At 44.6% G+C, this 22,910-nt stretch overlaps 1 protein-coding gene across 20 annotated transcripts in view; it reads right to left on the bottom strand.

Annotated features, from left to right (window-relative positions):
* Afdn (afadin, adherens junction formation factor) overlaps nucleotides 1–22,910 on the bottom strand; it is a 118,588-nt gene that overhangs the window by 13,684 nt on the left and 81,994 nt on the right. For 6 of the 20 annotated variants that reach the window (XM_090337815.1, XM_090337811.1, XM_090337814.1 and 3 more), the window contains 9 exons: nucleotides 19,266–19,358; nucleotides 9,930–9,995; nucleotides 9,672–9,745; nucleotides 8,885–9,003; nucleotides 7,193–7,387; nucleotides 6,839–6,930; nucleotides 6,327–6,512; nucleotides 3,387–4,385; nucleotides 1,348–1,383 (listed from right to left, as the gene is read on the bottom strand). In XM_090337815.1, coding sequence (XP_090193941.1) covers nucleotides 1,348–1,383; nucleotides 3,387–4,385; nucleotides 6,327–6,512; nucleotides 6,839–6,930; nucleotides 7,193–7,387; nucleotides 8,885–9,003; nucleotides 9,672–9,745; nucleotides 9,930–9,995; nucleotides 19,266–19,358 — 1,860 coding nt within the window. Of the gene's footprint in view, nucleotides 1–1,347; nucleotides 1,384–3,386; nucleotides 4,386–6,326; nucleotides 6,513–6,838; nucleotides 6,931–7,192; nucleotides 7,388–8,884; nucleotides 9,004–9,671; nucleotides 9,746–9,929; nucleotides 9,996–18,255; nucleotides 18,363–19,265; nucleotides 19,359–22,910 lie in introns of those variants that run through there. The other 14 variants (XM_090337829.1, XM_090337822.1, XM_090337827.1 and 11 more) reach the window with 5 other exon arrangements.

Here is a 22,910-nt window from a genome sequence, read left to right on the forward strand (position 1 = left end):
CCGTCAGGGCAGAGTGCTGTGACCACAGGACCCCAGAATCGTGAAATACACTGCAGGATTCTGTGACATGTGACATGATTTGTGCACTGGAGCTGAAAGAAAGCCTGTGTGGATACAGTTTGATCACGTTTGGCCTCTGGCGGCTCCCTAATGAGATGTAGTTTGGTGTGAACAGCTTCACAGGCCTTCCCAGTAATTCAAATCAGGGAGAAGTAAACAACAAGTTTATCCCTGGACAATGAGGAAGGCACTCATCTTTGGGAGCTTGAGCGTCTGGTCCTAGAACTACGCATTACATGACTATTAACCATATGCCAGAACTTTTCCAGCACCTTGGGCTGGTCAAGGTCACTGTTCCCATGGAGGGATAAGCTATACCGAGGAGGGCTGGCCTGCAGCTGGGAGCAGAAGTAGCATCCCTTCGAATGTCATACATACATCAGGGAGATGGAGGAGGAGGCCTGCCCCAGACAAAAGCACTGAGGCAGCCCGCCTTGGCTGTTCCAACACAGAGGAAGCTCCTTCCCTGACCCCTACCCCATGAGCACGGGGTGGCATAGCCGCCGGCCATAGCCTCATCAGAGCCCATTCATCCACAGAGGGGTTCAAGGATTTTTAAAAGCACTGTCTGCTAATGGCTTTATGTCATTTAGAAGTTGATCTAGAGCAGGTACTGCTTAAAGTTAATACAAATATATCAGTCAGAATGGAAACGTTACTTAAATCTAAAGAGCACTAGGTGATCAACGATATTTTGTCAACAAGACGACACAATAAATCCACAGGAGAAGTTAACTGCAAGTACTTTTTGGCACAGTATAAACTGGCATGCTGATCAACTAAACTGAAATCCATGTGATATCATTAAAAAAAACACAGAATACGTACTCAGTTTTAAAAAACTTCCTTATTCTACCAACACATGGTAAATCTTAAAAGTTATACCTTAAAAGTGGAAGCAGTGTCAGTATCATTTCGACTGAGTTTATAGCAACTGAATATTTAAGATTTATGTCTAACATAACAAGAATGAAAGTTTATTTCATTTGCTCATATACTTATGACTACAAAAGAATACACAGAATGAGATTATGACTAAAACTAAGAAGAGGTCAAAACCATAAACAAACAATAACACTTAAAATGAACAGATGAAAGCAAAGAGTAACTAAATCTAGTAACATTCAAAAGCATGCTTCTAAATAGTCACAGGGCACAGGGCACGTCTCCCCATCTAGGAGACCCTGGGAGAAGTGAACTACTGAGAACATAAAACAGCCACCACCAAAAGAGAAAAGAAAATCAAGACAGGAAAAATGTACCAAAGGGAAAGAAACAAGAACATACCAAATCTAGAACAGAGATTGCTGGCATAGCAGTCTGCTGCAGGTAACAGAGAAGGAAAAAAAAAAAGAAAGTAAAGTGTGAAAAAAAAAAGTTAGGTTTAGTCCTGTATTCCGCCACCAGCATTCTTTGTTGTTCTCATGCTCGATCTGTTTCTGGACACCCGATGAGAAAACTATGGAACCTCAGACTAACTTCTAGCATTCAGAAATAGAAAAAATATCTACACAGTATTAAAATACTTGAGTTTCATTAGTAAAAGACATAAAAATCTACAAACAAAATTTCCCTTAACGGTCTCATGTGAAGACTAAACTATTAACATATATATATAACAAACCCTTTTTACTAAGTCAGCATAAAAATTTCCATATATTACAGCCTGTGCTGAAGGCTTTGAAATATACGGCAATCATCTGGAGGAACTGTGACCAACAGAATGGGCTCACGGCAGCACCGCGCCGGTGCAGTTGCTCAGGGTCACTGGGGGTGAGGCCAGGCAGTAACCGAGGTGACAGAGCACATACTCACTCGCCACAGGTGACAGGGCACCTGGAGGACGACTATGAAAAAGTCGTCCTTACCCTGCACGTGGGGCATGGGCAGTACAAGGGCCCAAGCGTAGGTGGTGTGGAATAAAGCCAGTGAGTGGTCAAAGCAGAGCAGACACATCAGTACTGGAGCTGATACGCTAAAGCATACATGACCGGAGTCCAGGAGCTCTGACCATCATGTCACAAAAGCTACTTAAAGTATCTTTCAGGCCACAGTCATTGCTATTAAATCTATAGCTGTTTTTTTTTTTTCCAGGTAAAGTTCTGATTACTAATAAAAACACAAATGAAACAGCATAACAGTCAAAATTATAAATTATGTTTAGGTCTCACTTAAAACGTTTAAGAATCTCTAAAACATTCAGTCTGAATTTTGGGTAGTTATGAATACATTTAAGCTGAAGCATCTCATAACAAGCAGGTGTGCTGAAAGATATTTTCTAGGAAAATTTCAGAGCAAACTGAATAGGGATCTCAAGGCTGGCCTGTTAAATTCCCTCATGAGGTAAAAAGGTAAGTGACAGCAACTATTTACCTTTTCAATGAACAGCTTTAAAGAAGAGCTCAAATGACACCTCCCCCCTCAAGAAAAGCCCCAAGCTTTCAGTCATCTTCTCTTATTACGACTGTGCTGGGTAGGTGAAAAGTATTACTAACACTCGTAACATGGCAGCCAGTGGCACTTTCCACAAGCTGGTATTAAATACCAAGTTAGTAATGATAAATGACCCTGTTAACAACTCTCTTGATAGGATTAAAAAAGAATTTGGCTTTCATCTAAAATTGATCTCAATAATTTATTGCACTAAACTAACTCCAGCTTTTAAAGTTTTTATTTGAAAGAAGGAATAAAAATTTTATCATATGGAGAGAGAAAAACAAGATTAAAAGTTTTCAGTATTTTTACACTGTAACTACAATGAATTGAGCATCTGCTGCATCAATAGCGGAATGTCTACGAAGATTCTGGTCTGGCCATCTGCCACCCTTTCTTCGGCTGGCTTTAAGACAGGGCTGCAGCTGCCTGCCACGTTTCCGTGTTAGCCCCACCAGCACGCAGCCACACCCACTGTGACGTGCTGGCCACTTCCCATTCTAGGGCAGGGCTGAATGGTAGAGTGCATACCATCTACCAAGCCTCATGTGCTTACCATTTGGCCCTTTAAGAAAAAAACCTGCCAATCCCTGACCAAGGAACTGATAATTCATGAGTACTTACTAATATCGTAAGTGAAGTGTTCATGGGAAGAATAACGATGTGAAGTTATTAACTAAACCAATAAAGCTCCACTTAAAACTCTATTTATTCTAGTCGAAATTCATGTCTCAAGATATTCCAGCCCTACAACCCTAGCATTTCTGTAGGACGTCTACAGCAAATGCGGAAGGCCCTTCCTCACAACTGAAGGCTCTAGCTGTCTCCGTAACACACACAGAAGCTGGCAGAGGAAGCACAGAGGCATAGATCCAAGGCACTCTCCCCTTTACCCTGGCTCTTCGCTCAGCCTCGAGGCGCTGCATGATCAGCATGGTATCCACATCCTCCTCCTCCTCCTCCTCGTCGTCCTCATCCTTCTGCTTAGCCTCCTGGAGCCGCTTCTGGAACTGCCACTCCAGCATGAGCTTCCGCAGGCGATCGCTCTCCTCCGAGGTGCGGTCTGCCTTGCTCTGCAGCTCGTGGATCTCCCTGCTCAGCATGTCCACAATGTGCATCTGCTGCTGCTTCTCCAGCTTCTCCCTGGCGTCTCGCTTCCACGGGTCTGGGGACAGGCTGTCCCCGGAGGATAGCTCCTCTTTACTGATGGTGATGTACTGCAGGTCTCTGCGCTCGATTGTGCGGGGCTGCTGCTGAGGTTGCAGCTCCCGAATGACTGTTTCCTGGGGCCTTGGGAGTGTGGAAGGCTTTTCCGGCTTTGCTTGCTGTGCCACCACAGGAGAGAAGGGAGCAGGGTTCAGGGACTGGGTACGCATCTGCCCCAGCTTCCTCTCCTGTTCCCTGCGCTTCCTCTCCCGCTCCTCCTCCAGACGGGCCTTCTCTTTCTCATACCACTTCTGATGTTCTTCTCGTTTCTTTCTCTCTGCAGCTGCCACCTGAGCACACGGCGGCCCTACCTGGCTGGCAGGAGGGGGTGGGAGAGGCAAGTCCATCGGAATCCCATCAAAGTCGCTGGCGTAGTGGGCAGGAAGTGGAGGCGGTGGTGGAGGCAGGTCTGTTCGAATAGGCTGAGAGATAGCCACTGGTGTGGGTGGCACTATTGCTGGGGTTTTCCATCGGCCAGGGCCGCTTTTGGTCAGTGTGGAAGCAGGGGTAACTGACTTGGAAGAATGGTTCAAGTGCTCCTGGCTCGACGAACTGGATTCCACAGAGGAACTCTGATTGATCCACATATCGCTATCAGACTTCCGATCCATGCTGCTGTCCCCTCGCTGTCTCTCAAGTTGATAAGCTTTCTCTTCTCGAAGCTCTTCTTGGGAGCGGGTAACACGCTAGGACAAGAAAAAAGGAAACTTATAAAAACTCAACAAGCCATCTCCCTGGAGAAGGCTATGGAAACTGTAGGAGGACAGTGAGGACCAAGTCTGTGACTGTAGGAGGAGAGTGAGGACCAAGGCCGTGACTGCAGGAGGACAGTGAGGACCAAGGCCGTGACTGCAGGAGGAGAGTGAGGACCAAGGCCGTGACTGCAGGAGGAGAGTGAGGACCAAGGCCGTGACTGCAGGAGGAGAGTGAGGACCAAGGCCGTGACTGCAGGAGGAGAGTGAGGACCAAGGCCGTGACTGCAGGAGGAGAGTGAGGACCAAGGCCGTGACTGCAGGAGGAGAGTGAGGACCAAGGCCGTGACTGCAGGAGGAGAGTGAGGACCAAGGCCGTGACTGCAGGAGGAGAGTGAGGACCAAGGCCGTGACTGCAGGAGGAGAGTGAGGACCAAGGCCGTGACTGCAGGAGGAGAGTGAGGACCAAGGCCGTGACTGCTCTACAGTTTGTGGTCACATGGGATTACTGTCAGCTAACCTGCCCAAAAGGAAAACAACGACGGCCACTCAGGCACATCACATGAGGGTCTGGGAGTCCCTCCTGCTCCAACAGCAGAACACGAGTACCTCTGCACAGCCTCCAGGAGGGACGGCTATGGAGCCACTAACCACACCAAGAGTGACCAGGTCCAATTCCGCTCCTCATTACACCTCCATGCTGTATCCACTCATAGATCCACTTTGGGATGAGTGCTAAGCTCAGGAATAGCTTTATGAGCTCTTAGACAGAGCTATGCATCCAAAGGCAAGTTTATTTTATCCAAGATGTTTCTGTTCCAATCTTGGAAATACATATACATCCTGCATCCGCTGTGGGCCCTATGATTTTGTACCTGTTGTCTGGCACCTCCCCAGCTGGTTACCAGAAGTATGTGTCACCCTGGCAGGTAAGGGGAAACAGGACCAGGTCAGTGCACATCCACTTAGGAGGAGGCAGCATAGAGCAGGGGCCAGACCAGAGGATCACATCCTGCACACTGACTCCTATGTGTGACTCTCTGCCTCTGTGCTTGTCGCCTTTCACGGCTCATCTCAACTCTACAAGTCTTTTCCTGGACATGCTAATGGAAAAATGATGCCCTCTGGAATCCCTGCATCCTTTATTACCAAGGCAGGGTTTTTATCCTAGATTGTACCCATTTTTAAACTCCCAGTCACGGCTGAGAAAGCTCCTCAGCCTACCAGACTGACACTGTATTTGTTACCAATGTAAGAAATCTAAAAGCCGTCTTTGCCACCATGCCTTCAGCTTTACCCCTGGTGCACTTCCACAGAAGCAGCAAGGGCAAAGTCCAGGAGACTGCCACTTGGTAGTGCCTGCCTCTTCTGCAGCCGGAGAGTCCTGTGGGCACCTGTCTCCTTCCCTAACCTGGCACAGTCCCTCCATTGGGACACTGATCCCTCATTTATTCCTCCAGTGAGTGCCTCTAAAGCTGCCGTGTGCTCTGAATTGCTAACACATCATTAACCAAACATCAGAATGCAGAATCAGTGGGTCACGGGGCTTCAACTCTGGCCTGGGCGCTGTCCCTGAGCTCTTCAGTTCAAGGCTACCGCCCTATCCCTGGAGCCTCAGCCCCACTTCCCATTTTCTAGTGATTAACTGGAGATAAGAGGCTCATGGTCTTTTGTGTCCAGGCTGGCTTTGAACTGCAATCCTCAGATCTCAGCCTCCTGAATAGCTAGGATGACAGGTGTGAGCCACCGTGCCCGGCTTGTATTCTATATTCTAGTCTTCCCTTTTAACCACAAAGCCATGAAAGAAAAAAATAAAGAGGACAATCCTGCCGTTATGCAGAAAGAAAAAAAAAAAAAGCCAACTGTTCCTAGAAAGCACTGTCTTTACAAAGGCTGGGATAAGCGTGGTGAACCCCTCATCCCTTCATTTCTAACCTGAATGACAAGACTGGAATGATTACTGTCTGTGTGCATAGGTGGCTTTTCCTCATAACTTGGCCACTGGTTCTGAGGAGGAGCCATCCGGTCCTGGGACTTGGAGGCGGGGAAGGTAAAATACTCCCGGGTGTATGTCTGAGTGGGAATGGGGTAGGCTTCAGGTCTAGGCGGAGGCGTCTGCTCCTGCAAAACGGGAAGAACAAAGACAAGTGAGCTGCTTGTAACTGCACCACCGACAATTGCCAGTGATTTATTTCAGAAATCTGAAACCAATATATATGCTAACTACTGTTTCAAAACTTAAGACAATCCTACACTGTAAACTCAAAACATTTTATTCAGATGTGCTAACTTGAAACTATTTTACCTAACTAGTATATTAAAAATCGAAAAGATTAAAGGGACCGTTTGAGGGATTGTAACCATGCTAATTTGGTCAGTGAGCTCCCACAGAAGCTCTGGAGTCTAAGAAAGCCCCAGGGCCAAGCCTTCTAGCTCATCTCTCAGACCTCAGTGCAGAGATTCCCCGTGGAGACAGACGTTATCTTAGCTGCTGTTCCAGAGGCATAGGTACTCTTCCCACCGGGACTGGGAGGTTGATCTGTTGGGAATAGTCAAGAAAAAGATGTTCCTTAGTGAATAAATGAATCAGTGCAATGTGGCACATTTCATACGTTAGCACGCTGCTAGCAAGGTGTCCAGCAGAGACACAGACAAGAACTAGGGGAAACCCGCTCCCTCCTACCCACACATCTTCCCAGAACACTGTTCTACGAGGAGGGACTGGCCACCATTCTTGGTGAAGGGACAGGATGACTCCGTGTATACTAACTAACACAGTGAGAAGACGGAGCCTTTCTTACTTGCCACATTGGGGCTGGAACGGTGGTCAGCTCTATTCTTCATCAATCTGTCATCACCAGGCAATTTCTTTGGTTCACTGTACTCTGCCCATGGAAGCTGAGGAGTTTCTGGGGAGCCATTTTGAGCTGAATTATTGTAGAGCTCAAAGCCTTCACTCTTTGGTCGGGGTTTACCTGAGTTACGACGATCTGAAACTGAACACAGAGCATGTTCATTCTCTCTTCATTAGTTCTAAGCCTTTATTGTATTTTAGTTCAACAGACAAATGTACCTGTTTATAATTTTCATAAAACCTATTTAACAGAATAGGATGCTTTAAAATAATCTGAGAATACTGAAAACATTTCACTATACTGACATGCGAAAAATACATTTTTAAAGTTCATTTTCCCATCAACTAAAAGCTTGCTTGTTTAAGTAATAACGTAACCATTTTTAAAGTAAACTATTTTTTAAAAAAAAAACCCTATAAATAGTAAATACACTTCTGTCAGTTATTTTTTCTTTTGTGGTGCTGGTTCTTGGGCTTACACTCAAAGCCTTGAATTCCCACTTGACGTTTTCCCCTGACACTCTTAACACTTGAACCATATTTCAGCTTCTTGTCTTCTTTCCCCTCTCCCCAGTCCTGAGGCTTGAACTAAGGGCCTGTGCACTGTCCCTAAGCCTCTCTGTGCTTAAAGCTAGTGCTCTACCAGTTGAGCCACAGCACCACTTCGGATTTCTTTTTTCTTTATGTGAAACTGAGATATCGAATCCAGAGCTTCATGCACGCAGCCCACCACTACTAAGTCTTATTCCCAGCACCCCGTCTTAATTCCTGCAACACATAGTGTGCATTCCCAGTCATCATCTTGCAGAAACAGTCATCTGGTGTAAGGGGCAGAGTATCTCTGCTCTAGCCTCCACTGCAGTTACTTGCTGATTCTGCTGTTATTACATGCTTTCCTATTTGGTTTCTAGCTCACATACAGGCTGTTGAGATGCCTCTGCTGTTGCTGTTGAGTGTTGCAATCAGTTATGGCAACAGGATATGAAATTCCCCAAATCCTAACTTAAGAGAGAAAATGGGCTCGAGCAACACCATACTTAGGCAATGCATAGATTCCAGAAAGAAATTACTTTAACTGAATTTTTAATTTGAAACAAATTATATATAACATGATAATCATGCCTTATTTCAGCATGTTCAGGATTTATAGCCACTGATATACAAATGCATATATACACAGACATATGCATTCACACATCAATGTCTTCTTTTGGTAAACTACAGTTGACATTTCTAAAGACTATCTGGAGCTTGCCTACCAAAGCTCAGTTTGTGAAGCCACTCAGTACTGGCTGAGTACCTAATTCTACACTAGCTACATTTGTGTAGGTCTTAAGCTAGGGAAGCTAGCCCTGTACTCAATATTCACAAAATGCCAAGCTACCACCTAGGGTTCCACTCAGAGTGGGCTCTGAGGTCAGATGGACTTGTCTCAATCCTGGACCCCAACACTATTCCTTCACTGCTTGTTTAGTACATGCATTCTCAATTTTCTCCCTTATTTTGGAATTGAGTCAACACCACAGAGTTTCTTTTTGTGACTAGCAGAGAGAGATTATAGCTGTGAAATACACTTGGCATTAGGGATGGGTAGCTTTCTCCCTACTGGCTGGAGAGTCACCGTGCTACTCGCCCATACCTCTCTGCATCATAGGAGATGGCTGGTTGAGGAGGGTGGCCAGGCCGTGGTAAATGGCACCCTGCTTTGCTACTTCAAGTGTGACCACGGAACTCGTTCTTGTCATGAGTTCTGCCGCCCTAGAAAGGAAATGTTCTAAGTATAAGAAAAATGGAATGCATCCATCAACTGTAGTCAGAATAACCAACATTGCTACTTGGACAGTAATTCTGCCTTTCAGACACATTATCTTTTGCTTACATCCCTCTTTTGAATATGAACTACACAAACATGTAAACTTATTCCATGGTGTCATATTAAGAATAGTAAGATGATATTCAAAAACTCATAAAATGCTAAGCTAAGGTATACTCACTCATGCACACATGCACACAAGCTCAAAATAAACTGAGGTTAAAACATATTCAATGAGAAATGAAATGGCTTGTCTACTAATAATTTTACACTTAAAAAAGAAGAAGCTGGGTGTTGGTGGCTTACATCTGTAATCCTAGCTAATCAGGAGGCTGAAATCGGAGGACTGCAGTTTGAAGCCAGCTTGGGCAGAAAAGTCCATAAAACTCTTATCTCCAATTAAGCACCAAGAAAGCTAGAAGTGGAGTTGTGGCAGCAAAATAGTACTGTGCAAAAAGCTCAGGGGCAGCACCCAGGCTGGGTTCAAACCCCAGGACCAGCAAAGACAAAGAAAAATTAGAGTTTGAGTACTATTTTGTTGTCTCCCATTAAACTCAAGGCAGAAATGACATCAAGTATGTGAAACCTAATCTCTAGAAAAATCGGTCTATACCTTTCCTGGGAGAGACCGACCAGGCTCCGTCCATCCACACTGAGGAGCTGATCACCGGCAGCGAGGCGTCCATCCTGAGTTGTGGCCCCACCGGTGTGCAGACAAGGTAGGGGGAAAGAAGGCAATGTAAGTCCGTGAACACCCTTCTGGCCAGTCCCACAGCCATGGTCCCGTGGTTGATGCCAGCACCATGACACGTCTGTGTCATCTGTTAAATGCGTGGCTCGTGGAATGTGCTTCTCTGGGAATAATACTAACCACATCGGCAGCTCCGCCCTTCACCACAGACTTGACGTAGATCCCGAGTTTGTCTTGACCGGCACCCTGCACAAAAACAAGCAGGTGGAACACTGAGAGCACAGTAAGCAAGGCCATGTGCAGAAGAGCCAGCCACGTGGGCAAGGCTGTCTGCGACCAAGTCCTAGGGCTCATCTTCACATGGATTTACAAACTAATACACTTCCTGGTAGAGAAACGCATAAGATCCGTTTCTAAATAGTTTCGAAGCTAACAGGGTGCTTCCAGTTTAGGTTCCAAATTTAGAAGAACAAATGTCCCTTTTAAAACTCAGTTATTCCTAACATCAGATAATAAACAGACTTGGAACAGAAGTTAGCTTTATTTTTATGTCCTTGCATACATGTAAGATTTCAAACGAGGGGGATATCAAAAATAAGGGGGCACAGCTGTAAGAGGACCATGCAGAAAGCACACTGCTGTAATTCACACTCTAGCTAAAGATTAAAAGGAAATACAAAATCGTTATCTTAGGGAAGAATAAGAAAATCCCCTGAGACTTAGATAACATACACTATCTACTTCACAAGCACCACACACACACACACAAATCAACCTGAGATCATCCAAACTTCAAAGGAAGCAGGCACACATACACAGTACCATCAGCTGTGTATACATACGTATCTTTAAATCACATCAAAGGTAGATCCATGTCCACTGTAATAAGTTGTGAGACACTGTATCACTCAAGAAAAATTGTGAGCCCGGAAAGTGTGGCCTAGTAGTAGAATGCTTGCCTAGTATACATGAAGCCCTAGGTTCAATTCCTCAGTACTACACACATGAAAAAAAGCCATAAGTGGTCCTGTGGCTCAAGTGGTAGAACATTAGCCTTGAGAAAGCCCAAGGACAGTGCCCAGGACCTGAGTTCAAGCCCCAGGACTAGCAAAAAAAAAAAAAAAAAAAAAGGTGTAAAACATGAGATAGGGCCGGGAATTTGGCCTAGTGGTAGAATGCTTGCCTAGCATGCACGAAGATCCAGGTTCGATTCCTCGGTACCACATACATAGAAAAAAAGCTGAAAGTGGTTCTGAGGCTCAAGTGGTAGAGCTCTAGCCTTGAGAAAGTCCAAGGACAGTGCTCAGGCCCTGAACTGGAGCCCAGGACTGGCCAAAAAACAACAACAACAACAAAAAAAAAACAAAAAAAACTCAAACAGATAAATAGTAGCAACAAATGGATTAAACTAATTGGGGTGTGTGTGTGTGGGGGGTTGTTTTTGGTCAGTTTGGGGGCTTGAACTCAGCCTGGGCGTGGTCCCTAAGCTCTTCAGCTCAAGGCTATCACCACAGCACCACTTCCAGTTTTCTGGTTGTTAACTGGAGATAGAGTCTCATGGACTTAATGCCTGGGGTGGCTTTGAACTGGGATCCTCAGATCTCAGCCCCCTGAGTAGCTAGGTTTACAAATGTGAGCCACCTGCACCCAGCTTAAACTATAATTTTTAGGACCGGGAGTTTGGCCTAGTGGTTAAAGTGCTTGCCTAACATGCCTGAAGACCCGGGTTCGATTCCTCGGTACCACATACATAGAAAAAAGCCGGAAGTGGTGCTGAGGCTCAAGTGGTAGAGCTCTAGCCTTGAGAAAGTCCAAGGACAGTGCTCAGGCCCTGAGCTCAAGCCCAGGACTGGCAAAAAAAAAAACAAACAAAAAAAAACTATAATTTTTATAGTATCTTGGCAAAACTTAATTTTACTTGCAACCTATTTACATTTCCCCCTTTAACCCAGTAATAACTTTTTTTTGTGGGGGGGGGGGCTAGTCTGGGGCTTGAACTCAGGGCCTGAGCACTGTCCTTGAGTTTTTCAAGGCCAGCACTCTACCACTTGAGCCATAGCACCACTTATGGCTTTTTCTGTGCACGTGGTACCCAGGAATAAAGCCCAGGGCTTCTTGCATACAAGGTGAGCACTCTCCCACCAGGCTACACTCCCGGCCCCCTTTAACAACTCTTAAATTTACAAAGTTCACTTTTAAGGCCTGACACCCTTTCTCCTGGGATGGAAAGCTAGGGGTGAGGAAAGACAACTAAACATCCAGAGAATGGGTGACTAGCACACAGCACATCACTAGTTCACAGCTATATAACCATGTGTTATTACATACCCCATTTTGAAAACAGTACAAAACATTACTAGCATGCCATTACAAATTGTACATACAAAGTAACAGGTTCATGATGCTATTGTCATACATGCCTCTTACACACTTTGATCACCTGGGAACCAGTTAATAGTGTCTACAAGGCAAAACAATCATTTTCTCTCTCGAGGCTCCTGATCACAGAACATACTCAGTGGCACTGTACCTATCTTTGGAAACATTCTGGCCAATGGGAAAGCTTCTTCACCAGCCGATCTGCTTATCTTCCCAGTCCTGTCTCAGGAAACTTCCTCCAAAACCAGAGCTTGAGTAACGCTATCCTGACCCGAAGCAGCAGCTGCCTGCCGCCTACACACACAGGCAGGTCCTGGGAGCAAAAGCTCAGGTGGACGCGCCTCCTCACACCCTGGTCGGTCTCACTGGGTCTGCCAGCTCCTCTCACCATCACCACACTTACCTCTCCTGACCCCCACTCGCGCTCACAGAAGCAAAGAGGACAGCTCTTCCGCACTGGAGTGCCCATGGAATTGGTTTCCCCGAGTTCCTACACCCTGCATGATGGCTACTTCTACAGTGTAACTATAGTGTGTTATTTCTAGAACACTAGGTATTTTGTCCTCTCCATGGCAGCCTCCAATTAGACTATCTTATAGTCAACTACAATCCAATAAATGCCTTATTTAAAAAATAGCTAGGCATTACAGGGTAGGTATCAACTTGTTATCCTAGCTACCTAAAAAGTTGACACTAAGAGAGCTGTGAGTTGAAGCTGGGCCAGGCAGAAAAGTTCCCAACACTCCACAACTAATAGCTGGGCCTGTAGGCACATGCTTGTTTTCCTAGCTACAATGGGCAGTCCGACAGAGGAATATGGGGTAGCCAAGAGCTAGTGGCTCATATCTGTGATTCTACTCAGAAAGGCAAAGATCTGAGGCTCTCCTTTTGAAGCCAGCCCAGGCAGGAAAGCCATAGATGCTGTCTTCATCAACACCAAAAAAATCTACAAGTAGGACTGAACTTCAAGTGGTAAGAGTGCTTGAGCAAAAAAGCTCAGGACAGTGCTCAGACCGTGAGTTCAAGTCCCATTACCAGCATAGGAGAAAGAAAGGGGGGGAGGGGAAAGGGAGGGAGAGAGGTGGGGGGGGATGAGAATAAAAAGAGGCATATAATAGTCTGGGCACACCAGTCTGAGCAGGAAGCTAGACACTACTTAAGCTCAAGTGGTAAGCAGAGAACTATCCTTGAGCAAAAACAGCTCAAAAATAGCACCTCAAGCCCCTTGTTCAAGCACCAGGACCTGCACACATAAAACAAAACAAAAAAAAAGTAAACAGTATGTATCATTTTATATATGATTAAGCAATCTGTTTTTGTGAAGATTTTTTTCTTCATGAAGTTGGAAACACTAAGCATTTGAGACTATGGCACCATGCATGCCTTTTTCAGAAATATCACTGAACCATTTACTTCAGTAATGGACTGTGAGAAAGAGACAGGACTCAAGAAATGATACTTATAGGTTATAATCCCTTCTTTTTAAATCTAAGGAAAGTGAACTTACAAGCAATCTGCTCATTACAAAAAGAGGGTTTCTTTTGAGAAATTGAGTACTCATGATTATTTATTAATGCTCTTATGGTCTCTAATAATCCACTGAAGTCTAGGATAGTCATTGATTTGAATTAGAAGTCAAAAAAGCTGTTATTGAGTATGCATTAAAAATGCTCATAGAAGAGAAAGATGAGAAAATGTATCATGTACAAGTAAAGTACCTGGATCTAGAACATCAACATATCCAATTTTTTTTTTGATACTTTGGATCTTCCAAATACATTCAAATCCTATCCTAATTACCCAAGAATTGTGCTCTGCAGTCGACTGCTTCACCTACGTTGAGAGCAGGCTATCATTCCCTCTGCCTTCCCCTCTCTGCATTCATTCACATGCCGGCTCTCTAACATACAGGTCCCTTTGCCCTTCCACTTCTGCCAAGCGAGTCCTGCCTATGGTTCATGGGCAGCTCATGGCCATAACTGTACAGAGTTGTCAATACAACTGTTATATGGAAAAGTTACAACTCTATTTGTAATTATGTTAGAAAAGAAAAATTATACATGAATATCTGGAGAGGAAAAGCCCTAGAGATTTTTCTAGCCATATCCATCAAATAAACATGGCTACTTTCACTCAAACACAACCTCGGTCCAACTGCAAGGTATTTACTGTATCAGCCTGCCACTGAGTACAGGAAGATCTGGTGCCTCCTTAATCCCCATGGAATTGGTCAGCTACTGGACAGGTGCTTAGGAAAACTGTCACCTGCTTAGCCATACAATTCCTTAGTTGTGGGGCAGGGAGTGTGGCCTAGTGTAGAGTGCTTGTCTAGTATACATAAAGCCCTGGGTTTGATTCCTCGGTACTACCTACATAGAAAAAAGCTGGAAGTGGTGCTGTGGCTTAAGTGGTAGGGGTCTAGCCTTGAGAGAGCCCAAGGACAGTGCTCAGGCTCTAAGCTCAAGGTCAGGACTGCCCCCCCCCAAAATCTTTTGTTATGTAGATCTCTCAATATCAGCACACTCCATCTAAATAGAAAGGGTAGTAAGATTTTTTTAAAGAAATGATAATGTTCTTGAATACTTGTTTGTTAAATACATCATTTGAAATGATGTAAAAATCAATGTTAATAAATTCTTTAATAAAAAAGAAATGATAATGGATGTTAACCTTAAAAAAAAGGTATAAAATTTACTAGAGAAATAGAAAATCACTTTGTTACTTTTAAGACTGAACTATTAGCTCATTTTATACACATGTGCACACGTACACAAACATAAACACAGCTCATTATAACATTATCCCTTTCCTAGGTAAGGTAGGAAAGTAAACTGGGACCCAGAAGCCCGTAAAAGGCTGTATGTTCAGGCTATATAGGTCAAAGGATCTTGGTGACATGGAATGAAGATATTTTATAACTATGTTGTCCACACAGCAGCTACCCAGCCACATGTGGGTACAGAGTACCTGAAATAATGCTAGTATGAAATGAAATCCACTATGAAACAGCCAGATTACAAAGACACAGTATGGTACAACATCTTATTAATAACTTTTATACTCTAAAATCTATACCCCCAGTCTTATAGTTTACAAGGAACCATACACGCTAATTGCAATTATGCAGACAATCACCCAAACAAGAATTTACCATATGATATACACACTAACATTATACTGATTTAATTATGAAAAAATACACTGAACCATTAAAATTGAGACCGTGTCATAAATAAATACCTAAGGGTAAATAATTTTAACAATTTACTTTCCTAAAGGTCCCTAAACATGCTGTATTTGAAAATACATGATTAGGTTTTCTTCTAATTATTTGTGAAGTTAGAGGAACAGCAATAATCATGCAGGACTACCCAGTTCTCACTGAACAAGCCAGCTGCTCTCAAAAGCAAAGGAAGCTTTGAGAAAGTAGTGACACATATTTCCAAAGGCATCAGGAATTACAAACTCTGCTAAATATGAATTTGAATTGTACTTACTTAAACCAATTTAAATACCTGAAATAATAGTTTTCACTTCAAAAACATCAGAAGTAGGAAAGTGCCAGTGTCTCACACCTGTCATCCTAGCTACACAGCCAGCCTTGGCCAGAAAGTCTGTGAGCCTCATCTCCAAGCACCAGAAAACTGGAAGTGGTGCTCTGGCTCAAGTGTTAGAGTGCTAGCCTTGAGTACAAAGAGGCTCAGGGAAAGTGCTCAGGTGCTGAGGTCAAGCACCACGACAAAACCAAACCAAACCAAACCAAACCAAACCAAACCAAAACAACAACAACAACAAACAGCCCAAGCCCCCACAACCAACCAATCCAAAAGCAGCAGAAGTATTTTCCCTTCTACATCACTTGGTTGGAAAGGACACCAAGCAGCAGCACAGACCACCTCTCACCAACAAGCTTCAACAGGCAGTGCAGAGCAAAGGCTGCAGCCTGTTGTTCAAACGAACCTTACCCAGGGGTTACTCCCGTTAACAGAGGAAGAGCAGGAAAGCATGTATATTTCAGAGAGTACCAACATCTACACGTTACCAGTATACAGTTAGAAAGAGTGAAACAAAACCAAACCACAAATGCCAGAGAAAAGAAGGAACTTCCTATGATACAGCACATTCCCCCAGACTAAAAGGACACGCACCGACGAGTGGTCTTAGGCCTTGATGGAAATCTGAAGGCAGGAGAAAAAGGGCTGTCCCCACAGCTTGCTCTCTGACTCTCCTCACAACTCTTCCAGGAGCCTCTAAGGGTACAGGTCTGTCTCCCTCATGCCTGAGCAGACAGCCTCCAGGAGCTCCAGACATCCCGGCATCAAACCGAGTATGTGGGTGTACGTATGAGTAATAGCATAAAAAAACATCATTAAACACAATCCGGAAAAACAGGAGGAAAATGTGTGCCAAACAGCACAGGCTCAGTCCTATTGTTCTCAGGTAGAGGCCCAGCCTGGATCCCCAGCTGCCAAGAATGGCGCAATTGTGTGCTGACAAGACATGGAACACACACTCCCAGGAGTGTGCATGCACTGTGGAGCTCACAGCTCACTTGCCCTTTTCACAGAACTTCTACTGCTTTATTTCCAGCCACACAAACTATCCAAGTCCAAACTAGGACTTAAAATCATTTTGAAGTATTTAGTCATTCAATTTTTAAGTAAATAAAGGAACTGAGCTTGATTTCCATGGGCCACTCTCTACTCCCAGCTCTGTTCCTTTACCTTTTGCATTGCACACAAAACACAGCCACTCTGTCTTCTGTCTCCTCTCTCCAGGGAATGAAGGAGATGAACTGGACAGGGTATTCTGGAATTGACTCCCACAGAATCTTGCAGGAGGTTCATAAACCCTGAAGGCTATGTGCAACACTGAGGGAATGCTAATTTTACAAGGTGGACTTGTGCAGTGCTTTCCTTTGATTCTCACAGTTGAGAGAGACCCACAGAAGGCTGTCTGTCACCCCTCAAGCCTCACCAAGGACTGCCTTTGTGGGGCCTGATGCACAGAGGTGGGGCATGGTGGGGACTTCAAGCTCCATAAGTGACAGGCAGTGGCAAGAGTGAAAGGAGAAGTCTTATCCCAAGATCAGTTTGCAAAGAACATGGAGAATAAAGAACTGAAGAAACTCACCACCAAATGCTCTCCTACCAACCATCCAGAAAATTAACAATTCACCTCAGTATTATACATTTTAATATGCAATGGAAGTCAGTATCTCAATGTAAGAAATCAGCCCTTAGGCCACAATCCCAATCCTAAAACCGGTGAAATAATGATCTTTTTATATAATTTACTATTTTGCCTTTGGTACAAAATATAAAATACTGTTCCAAATTCATAGGCCACAGCCACAGAGAAAGGCCTTTCTGGTATCTCCACAGGAGGCACCTGGCAGCCTTCGTGGGCTCTTCCATACTGTTTTCAAGGGAACCCAAAACATCCCTTCTCTTTGGCCAGGTCTTTCCTATGTAGCATAATAAAGCCATAAGAGAATAACAGAGGTAAAGTCTCAAGTCCTTTTCAAAGAACTAATTACAGTGTACTTAAGAACCAGACTTTCAAACTGTGAGAATATACACTAATAAATATTCTCTATAATTAAAATTTTAAAGCACAGGAATCTTTTGGTTTAAGCTAAGATTCAACTTCAAAAATCATTATTTAGATAAAAAGCTACAACATCTTAAGCTTCTAATTAGCCATTCACTCTCAGATAAAATAATAAAATATTCCCAGTATTTTTTAAATGATCAGTTTCTATGTGTGCTTAAAATGAAATCCATTTGAGAGAAAACCCACAGTAAAACTATCCAATGCTGCCAAAAGATTGTTTGGGCCTCCTAGGCCAATTGCAAGCACCATTAATCAATATTTAATTTCTACCATATTGAAAGTAGCAGGATTTTACATGTGCTTTATATTTTTTATGAAACTTAAGAATTTATAACATAAACAGCCAGAACAACAACAACTACCTGGGTGTGTAATTACAAGCTCTGGCTAAATGGTTCTGCAAGAACAAGTTAATCATTAGCAAGTTTAAACAAGTAGCTGTGGAAAGAGAAGCCTTCTTTAAAGATCAGTTTGCAAAGAACAGGGAGGACAGGGACCTGAAGAAACTCACCACCGGTGCTGTCCTTCCAACCACAGAGAACCACATTTCCATCCCTAGGACTACAACTGTGTCTTGAGATGAAAAACGTCGTCTAGTCCGAGAGAAGGTTTCTACAGCAGCCCACACAGCTGGCGCTGCAAGCCCAGGAGCACCACAGCACTGCGCTGGATGCTAGGACACTGTGCCGCGTTGATCAACACGCGCTAGGACCAACCAAGGTTCAGACTCTTGCGCAATGAGTCAACTCTTTATTCACTTTGTATTTTATTAAGCTTTAAAAAGAGCTAGAAAAATAAAAAGGGAACTGTTTATGTTTTTAAAACCCAAATTAAACAGGAAGCATCATGTTGTCGGGCAGATGAATAAGAAGCAGCATGCTGAACTCCCAAAAACCAATGCCTCAGCAAGTAAACTGCATACCCACACTGTGTACAGATCATCTGGACTTCATCAAAATCAACCACCATGTAGAAATCAAGGCGGAGAATTTACCATCAAAACAGTTCAGGGTTACAGTGGCTGAGCCATACACCAATTAAAAAAGGGAAAAGGCCCACACTGGACACAAGCCCAGAACAAATAGCAGAAGCACACAGACATAGGAAGGCGTACCAGCTGACAGGAAAACAAACAGGGCTGAAAGGAAATGAGATCCACAAGGAGACAGACAACCACTGCTACAGTTGTGAGTGACCCAGGACCAGGACTGAGTGCTTACCAGGGCTTCTTTCCTAATACATGAGGTAACCACAACCACCACCAGCCTTTCAAGGGAAGGAAACAGGCCTCTAGAGTTAGACTGGCAGACAGTATCGGAGAGGTGCAGCATGCCCGCAGGGCCCAGGCCCCAGGAGTAACCTGTGAGTGACACCGAGGAGGGGAGGCAAGGCTGGCAGCCCTAAGTCATGTTAGAGCTGTCTCAACAGCGACCTACCCTGCACTGAAAATGCACCGGAAGGAAACCTCAAAGGAAAGTCAGCTCCATCCCTGCAGCCTGTGAAGACCCATGCCCCTCTCACCTGCACCATGCTGTCCTGCAGGGTGCACACGTGAGGTAACTCCTGCTTTCTTTTGTTGGGCCTTCCTTCAGAATCACAGACGTGACAAATACGCTGGAGGAAAATGAGCTACATTAAGTAATTGGATAAAACAGTGCACCACTATTTATTCATCAGTCTCATGTCAAGAACAGGCTGGTTAATATACTATTTTTTCATATCTAAAAAAGACACACTAGCCACTTAACAGACTACTATTATTTCATTTACACCATCATGTCAGTGCCAAAACTTGTCTGTCTCTAGCCTTCTGGGCTCCACCATCCAACTTTCTTCCAGAAAACAAGCCCACTTCCACTTATCTAAGAAACTCCTCGTATCTCAATTACTGCCTGTAGGCCAGTTCGCTGTCTCCCGAGAACCAGCCTCCAGCAGCTAGTGCCACAGCCATGTGTCTGGCTGTGCAAGACAGAATCAAGGTTCATTTCCACATTCCCCTTGCTTACCCATTACACTGAATTCATGAACCCATCTGAACACTGATGCCCAACCCTTACCACTGACCACAATACAGAAACTGCCAACCCTTCATTAAGTTTCAGGAGGAAATATGAGGGCTTCACAGAGGTCTAAACTGATGGCTTAGGCCTCTGCAAGCACAGCATGCCTGCCATAGCGGCCTCTGTCACCTGTGCTGCGAGATCTCTCTCTCTCTCTCTCGCGCGCACATGTGCGCGCGCACACACGCACGCACACGCACACAGGCGCACACACACACACACACACACACACACGCACACCTGGAAGTGAGTGCTGAATGGCTGCAGTGCATTTTCCATCAAGGGGAGCAGTCTGAACTTCATCATGTCTCATTTAAACCCCTCACAAACTCCCTTTCACACATAATAAAATGCACAGCTCTGCCAAGCCGAGCCTTCACAAGGCTCTACCTCGGGGCCATTGGGAACCTAATCTAAGTTCTTATGAATGAAACGTACTGTAAAATAGCCATGCTCAGTCCTCACTAACTGCCCTGTGGCTGCCTACACCATATGGCCACATATCTGCCAAGTCCTACATACTTACAGCTAGCTCTTTAGAAAACACTGGTGGCAGTCTGGCGGTGGTGGCTCACACCTATAATCCTAGCTACTCAGGAGGCTGAGATCTGACGATCATGGTTCCAAGCCAGCTTGTGCAGGAAAGTCCATGGAACTTTCCAGAAAAATCAAAGTGGCACAGTGGCTCAAAGTGGTAGAGTGCTAGTCTTGGGCAAAAGAGCTCAGGGGCAGTGCTGAGCCCGAGTTCAAGCCCCATGACCACCACCACCAACTGGCCAACTGCTAACTGGTCTGGCCCAGGGGCTTCTCAACTCCTTCAAACATAGCTGCCCCCATTGCCTACACTTACCAGGTTGGGCACCGAATCCTTATATGATCCTACTTCTGAAATGTTCTACCTGCCATCTTTAACCTGGCAAGTCCAACATTCCCTTCCAGTCTCAGCTCAAAGCCAGATAGATCATCATCTCCTTCCCTGATGAGTCCAAGGCAGAGTTTACACATTTAATATTCACCAAGAAGCCTTGCATAAACAATGAACAATCATGCCATTCCTCATTTTTTTTTTGCCTTATCTCTCAAGTGATCAAGAAGAATATACTGCTTCAGCAGCTAACGAGGATTACAGATGTTCTGGCAGAAAAACAACTGTTTGCTAGGTAAAGACGTCAGATTATTAAACCTATGCTTAATCTTACTAAATCTACTTTTTTAAGCTGATGAATTAAGTATCTTAGGACAGTTCTTTTTTTTTAGAAATTCTTTACCACGTCTAGGTGTTAGTTGATGGACACTACTAGTGCAGAAAACATTTGAGGAGTCCAAACAAGAACCAAGTGGAAACTATCTACATTTAGGAGAGAAGAAGGTACTGGGCAACCCCGTACCCCCAGAGACTCAGCCTGTCCTTCAACATCCATGCTTTCCGGAACACCCTGTCCTGAGCCATCAGCTGACCTGGTCACCCTCCTTCCAGAGGGCCTGTGCTGGGTAGACTGTTGAGAGAGAGATGACGGGGAGGGGGGTGGAGTTACCTCAGGGGTTCTGAGAACACTGGGTCCTGAAAAAATTGATTATCACATTTGGTTGGAAAAAAACTTCCTCTCGGACCACGAGTTTGGCCTAGTGGTAGAGTGCTTGCCTAGCATGCACAAAGACCCCAGATTCGGTTTCTCAGTACCACATACACAGAAAAAAGCTAGAAGTGGGGCTGTGGCTCAAGTGGTAGAGCTCTAGCCTTGAGAAAGCCCAAGGACAGTGCTCAAGCCCTGAGTTCAAGGCCCAGGACTGGAAAAAAAAAGAAAAAAGAAAAAGAAAGGTGGTGCTAGAGATGGGAGGAGGATGGCCTATTCAAAAAGCATTAGACTAAATCAGGAGATTGGCACAGTAGTAGAGTGCTTGCCTAGCATGCAAGAAGACCCAGATTCCGATCCTTGGTACCACACACATAGAAAAGCCAGAAGTGGTGCTGTGGCTCAAGTGGTAGAGCAGTAGCCTTGAGGAAAGGCCAAGCAGGATCCAAGTTCAAGCCCCAGGTCCGGCCAAAAAAAAAAAAAAACAACTTCCTCTCTAGACTTCTGCCTATCTAATCTTAGGTTGTTACCAAGCTCTATGATCACAACTCTATAATCTAACTGTATGACAGTTAGGAATTCCATTAATACTACTCTTCCCAAATCTCTCCTTTGAGATCTTTTGAAATACTTTTCTTTATATAGGAAACAGAGAAAAAAATCCTGAATATTTAAAAATTAAAGAGTGAAGAATACAGGCCAGGAGTTTGGCCTAGTGGTAGAGTATTTGCCTAGCACGCACAAAGACCTGGGTTCAATTCCTAGATACCACCTACATAGAAAAAAAGCCAGAAGAGGTGCTGTGGCTCAAGTGGTAGAGCTCTAGCCTTGAGAAAACCCAAGAACAGTGCTCAGGCCCTGAGTTCAAGGCCCAGGACTGGCAAAGACAGACAGACAGACAGACAGACAGACAGACAGACAGACAGACAGACAGAAAAGAAGAAAAGGGAAGTGAAAAAAAAAGAGGTGAAGAATCACACTCTATTTTGCATACAACAAACATTCAACAGTCTCTTTCTGAGTAAATATTTCAGGAGTTAGCCACTATTTTCTTATTACATTTACTCTGATACTAGTGAAAATATCAAAGAACCTGGTCTTATATCACTGCGATTCCTCAAGATTCTGTGAGACAATGAAGGTCGGTACTTGTGCCATAGCAATACCTACGGTACCCTCTTATCACAAACGAGTGGGGCAAGACTTCAGCACTTCATCTATGACAAAACTTTCTTGTACAAAACACATATAGAAGGCTGTTCTCTTCAAGAAGCAAAGGGTGACAGCTGAGGCTGGGGTCCCCCAGCCATGCCATGGCACGGGGCACATATGGGGAGTGGCTGGGGCAGGCAGTTCAGGAGCATGGTATCCCAGGCCTGGGGCAGTCACCGCAGAGCCACAGAAGCTGCCTTGCTGTACCCACACCTGGCCGGTAAAGCAGGCACTCCTCTCCCTCAAGCTCTGGAGCCTTTCCGCAGGGCTTCCACAGTGACAGGTTTCACCATCTGCCACCTGTCCATTATCTCAGCCAG

The sequence above is a fragment of the Megascapheus bottae genome, chromosome 8 (assembly GCF_031878675.1).
Source record: "Megascapheus bottae isolate mThoBot1 chromosome 8, mThoBot2.hap1, whole genome shotgun sequence".
NCBI classification, from domain to species: Eukaryota; Metazoa; Chordata; class Mammalia; order Rodentia; family Geomyidae; genus Megascapheus; species Megascapheus bottae.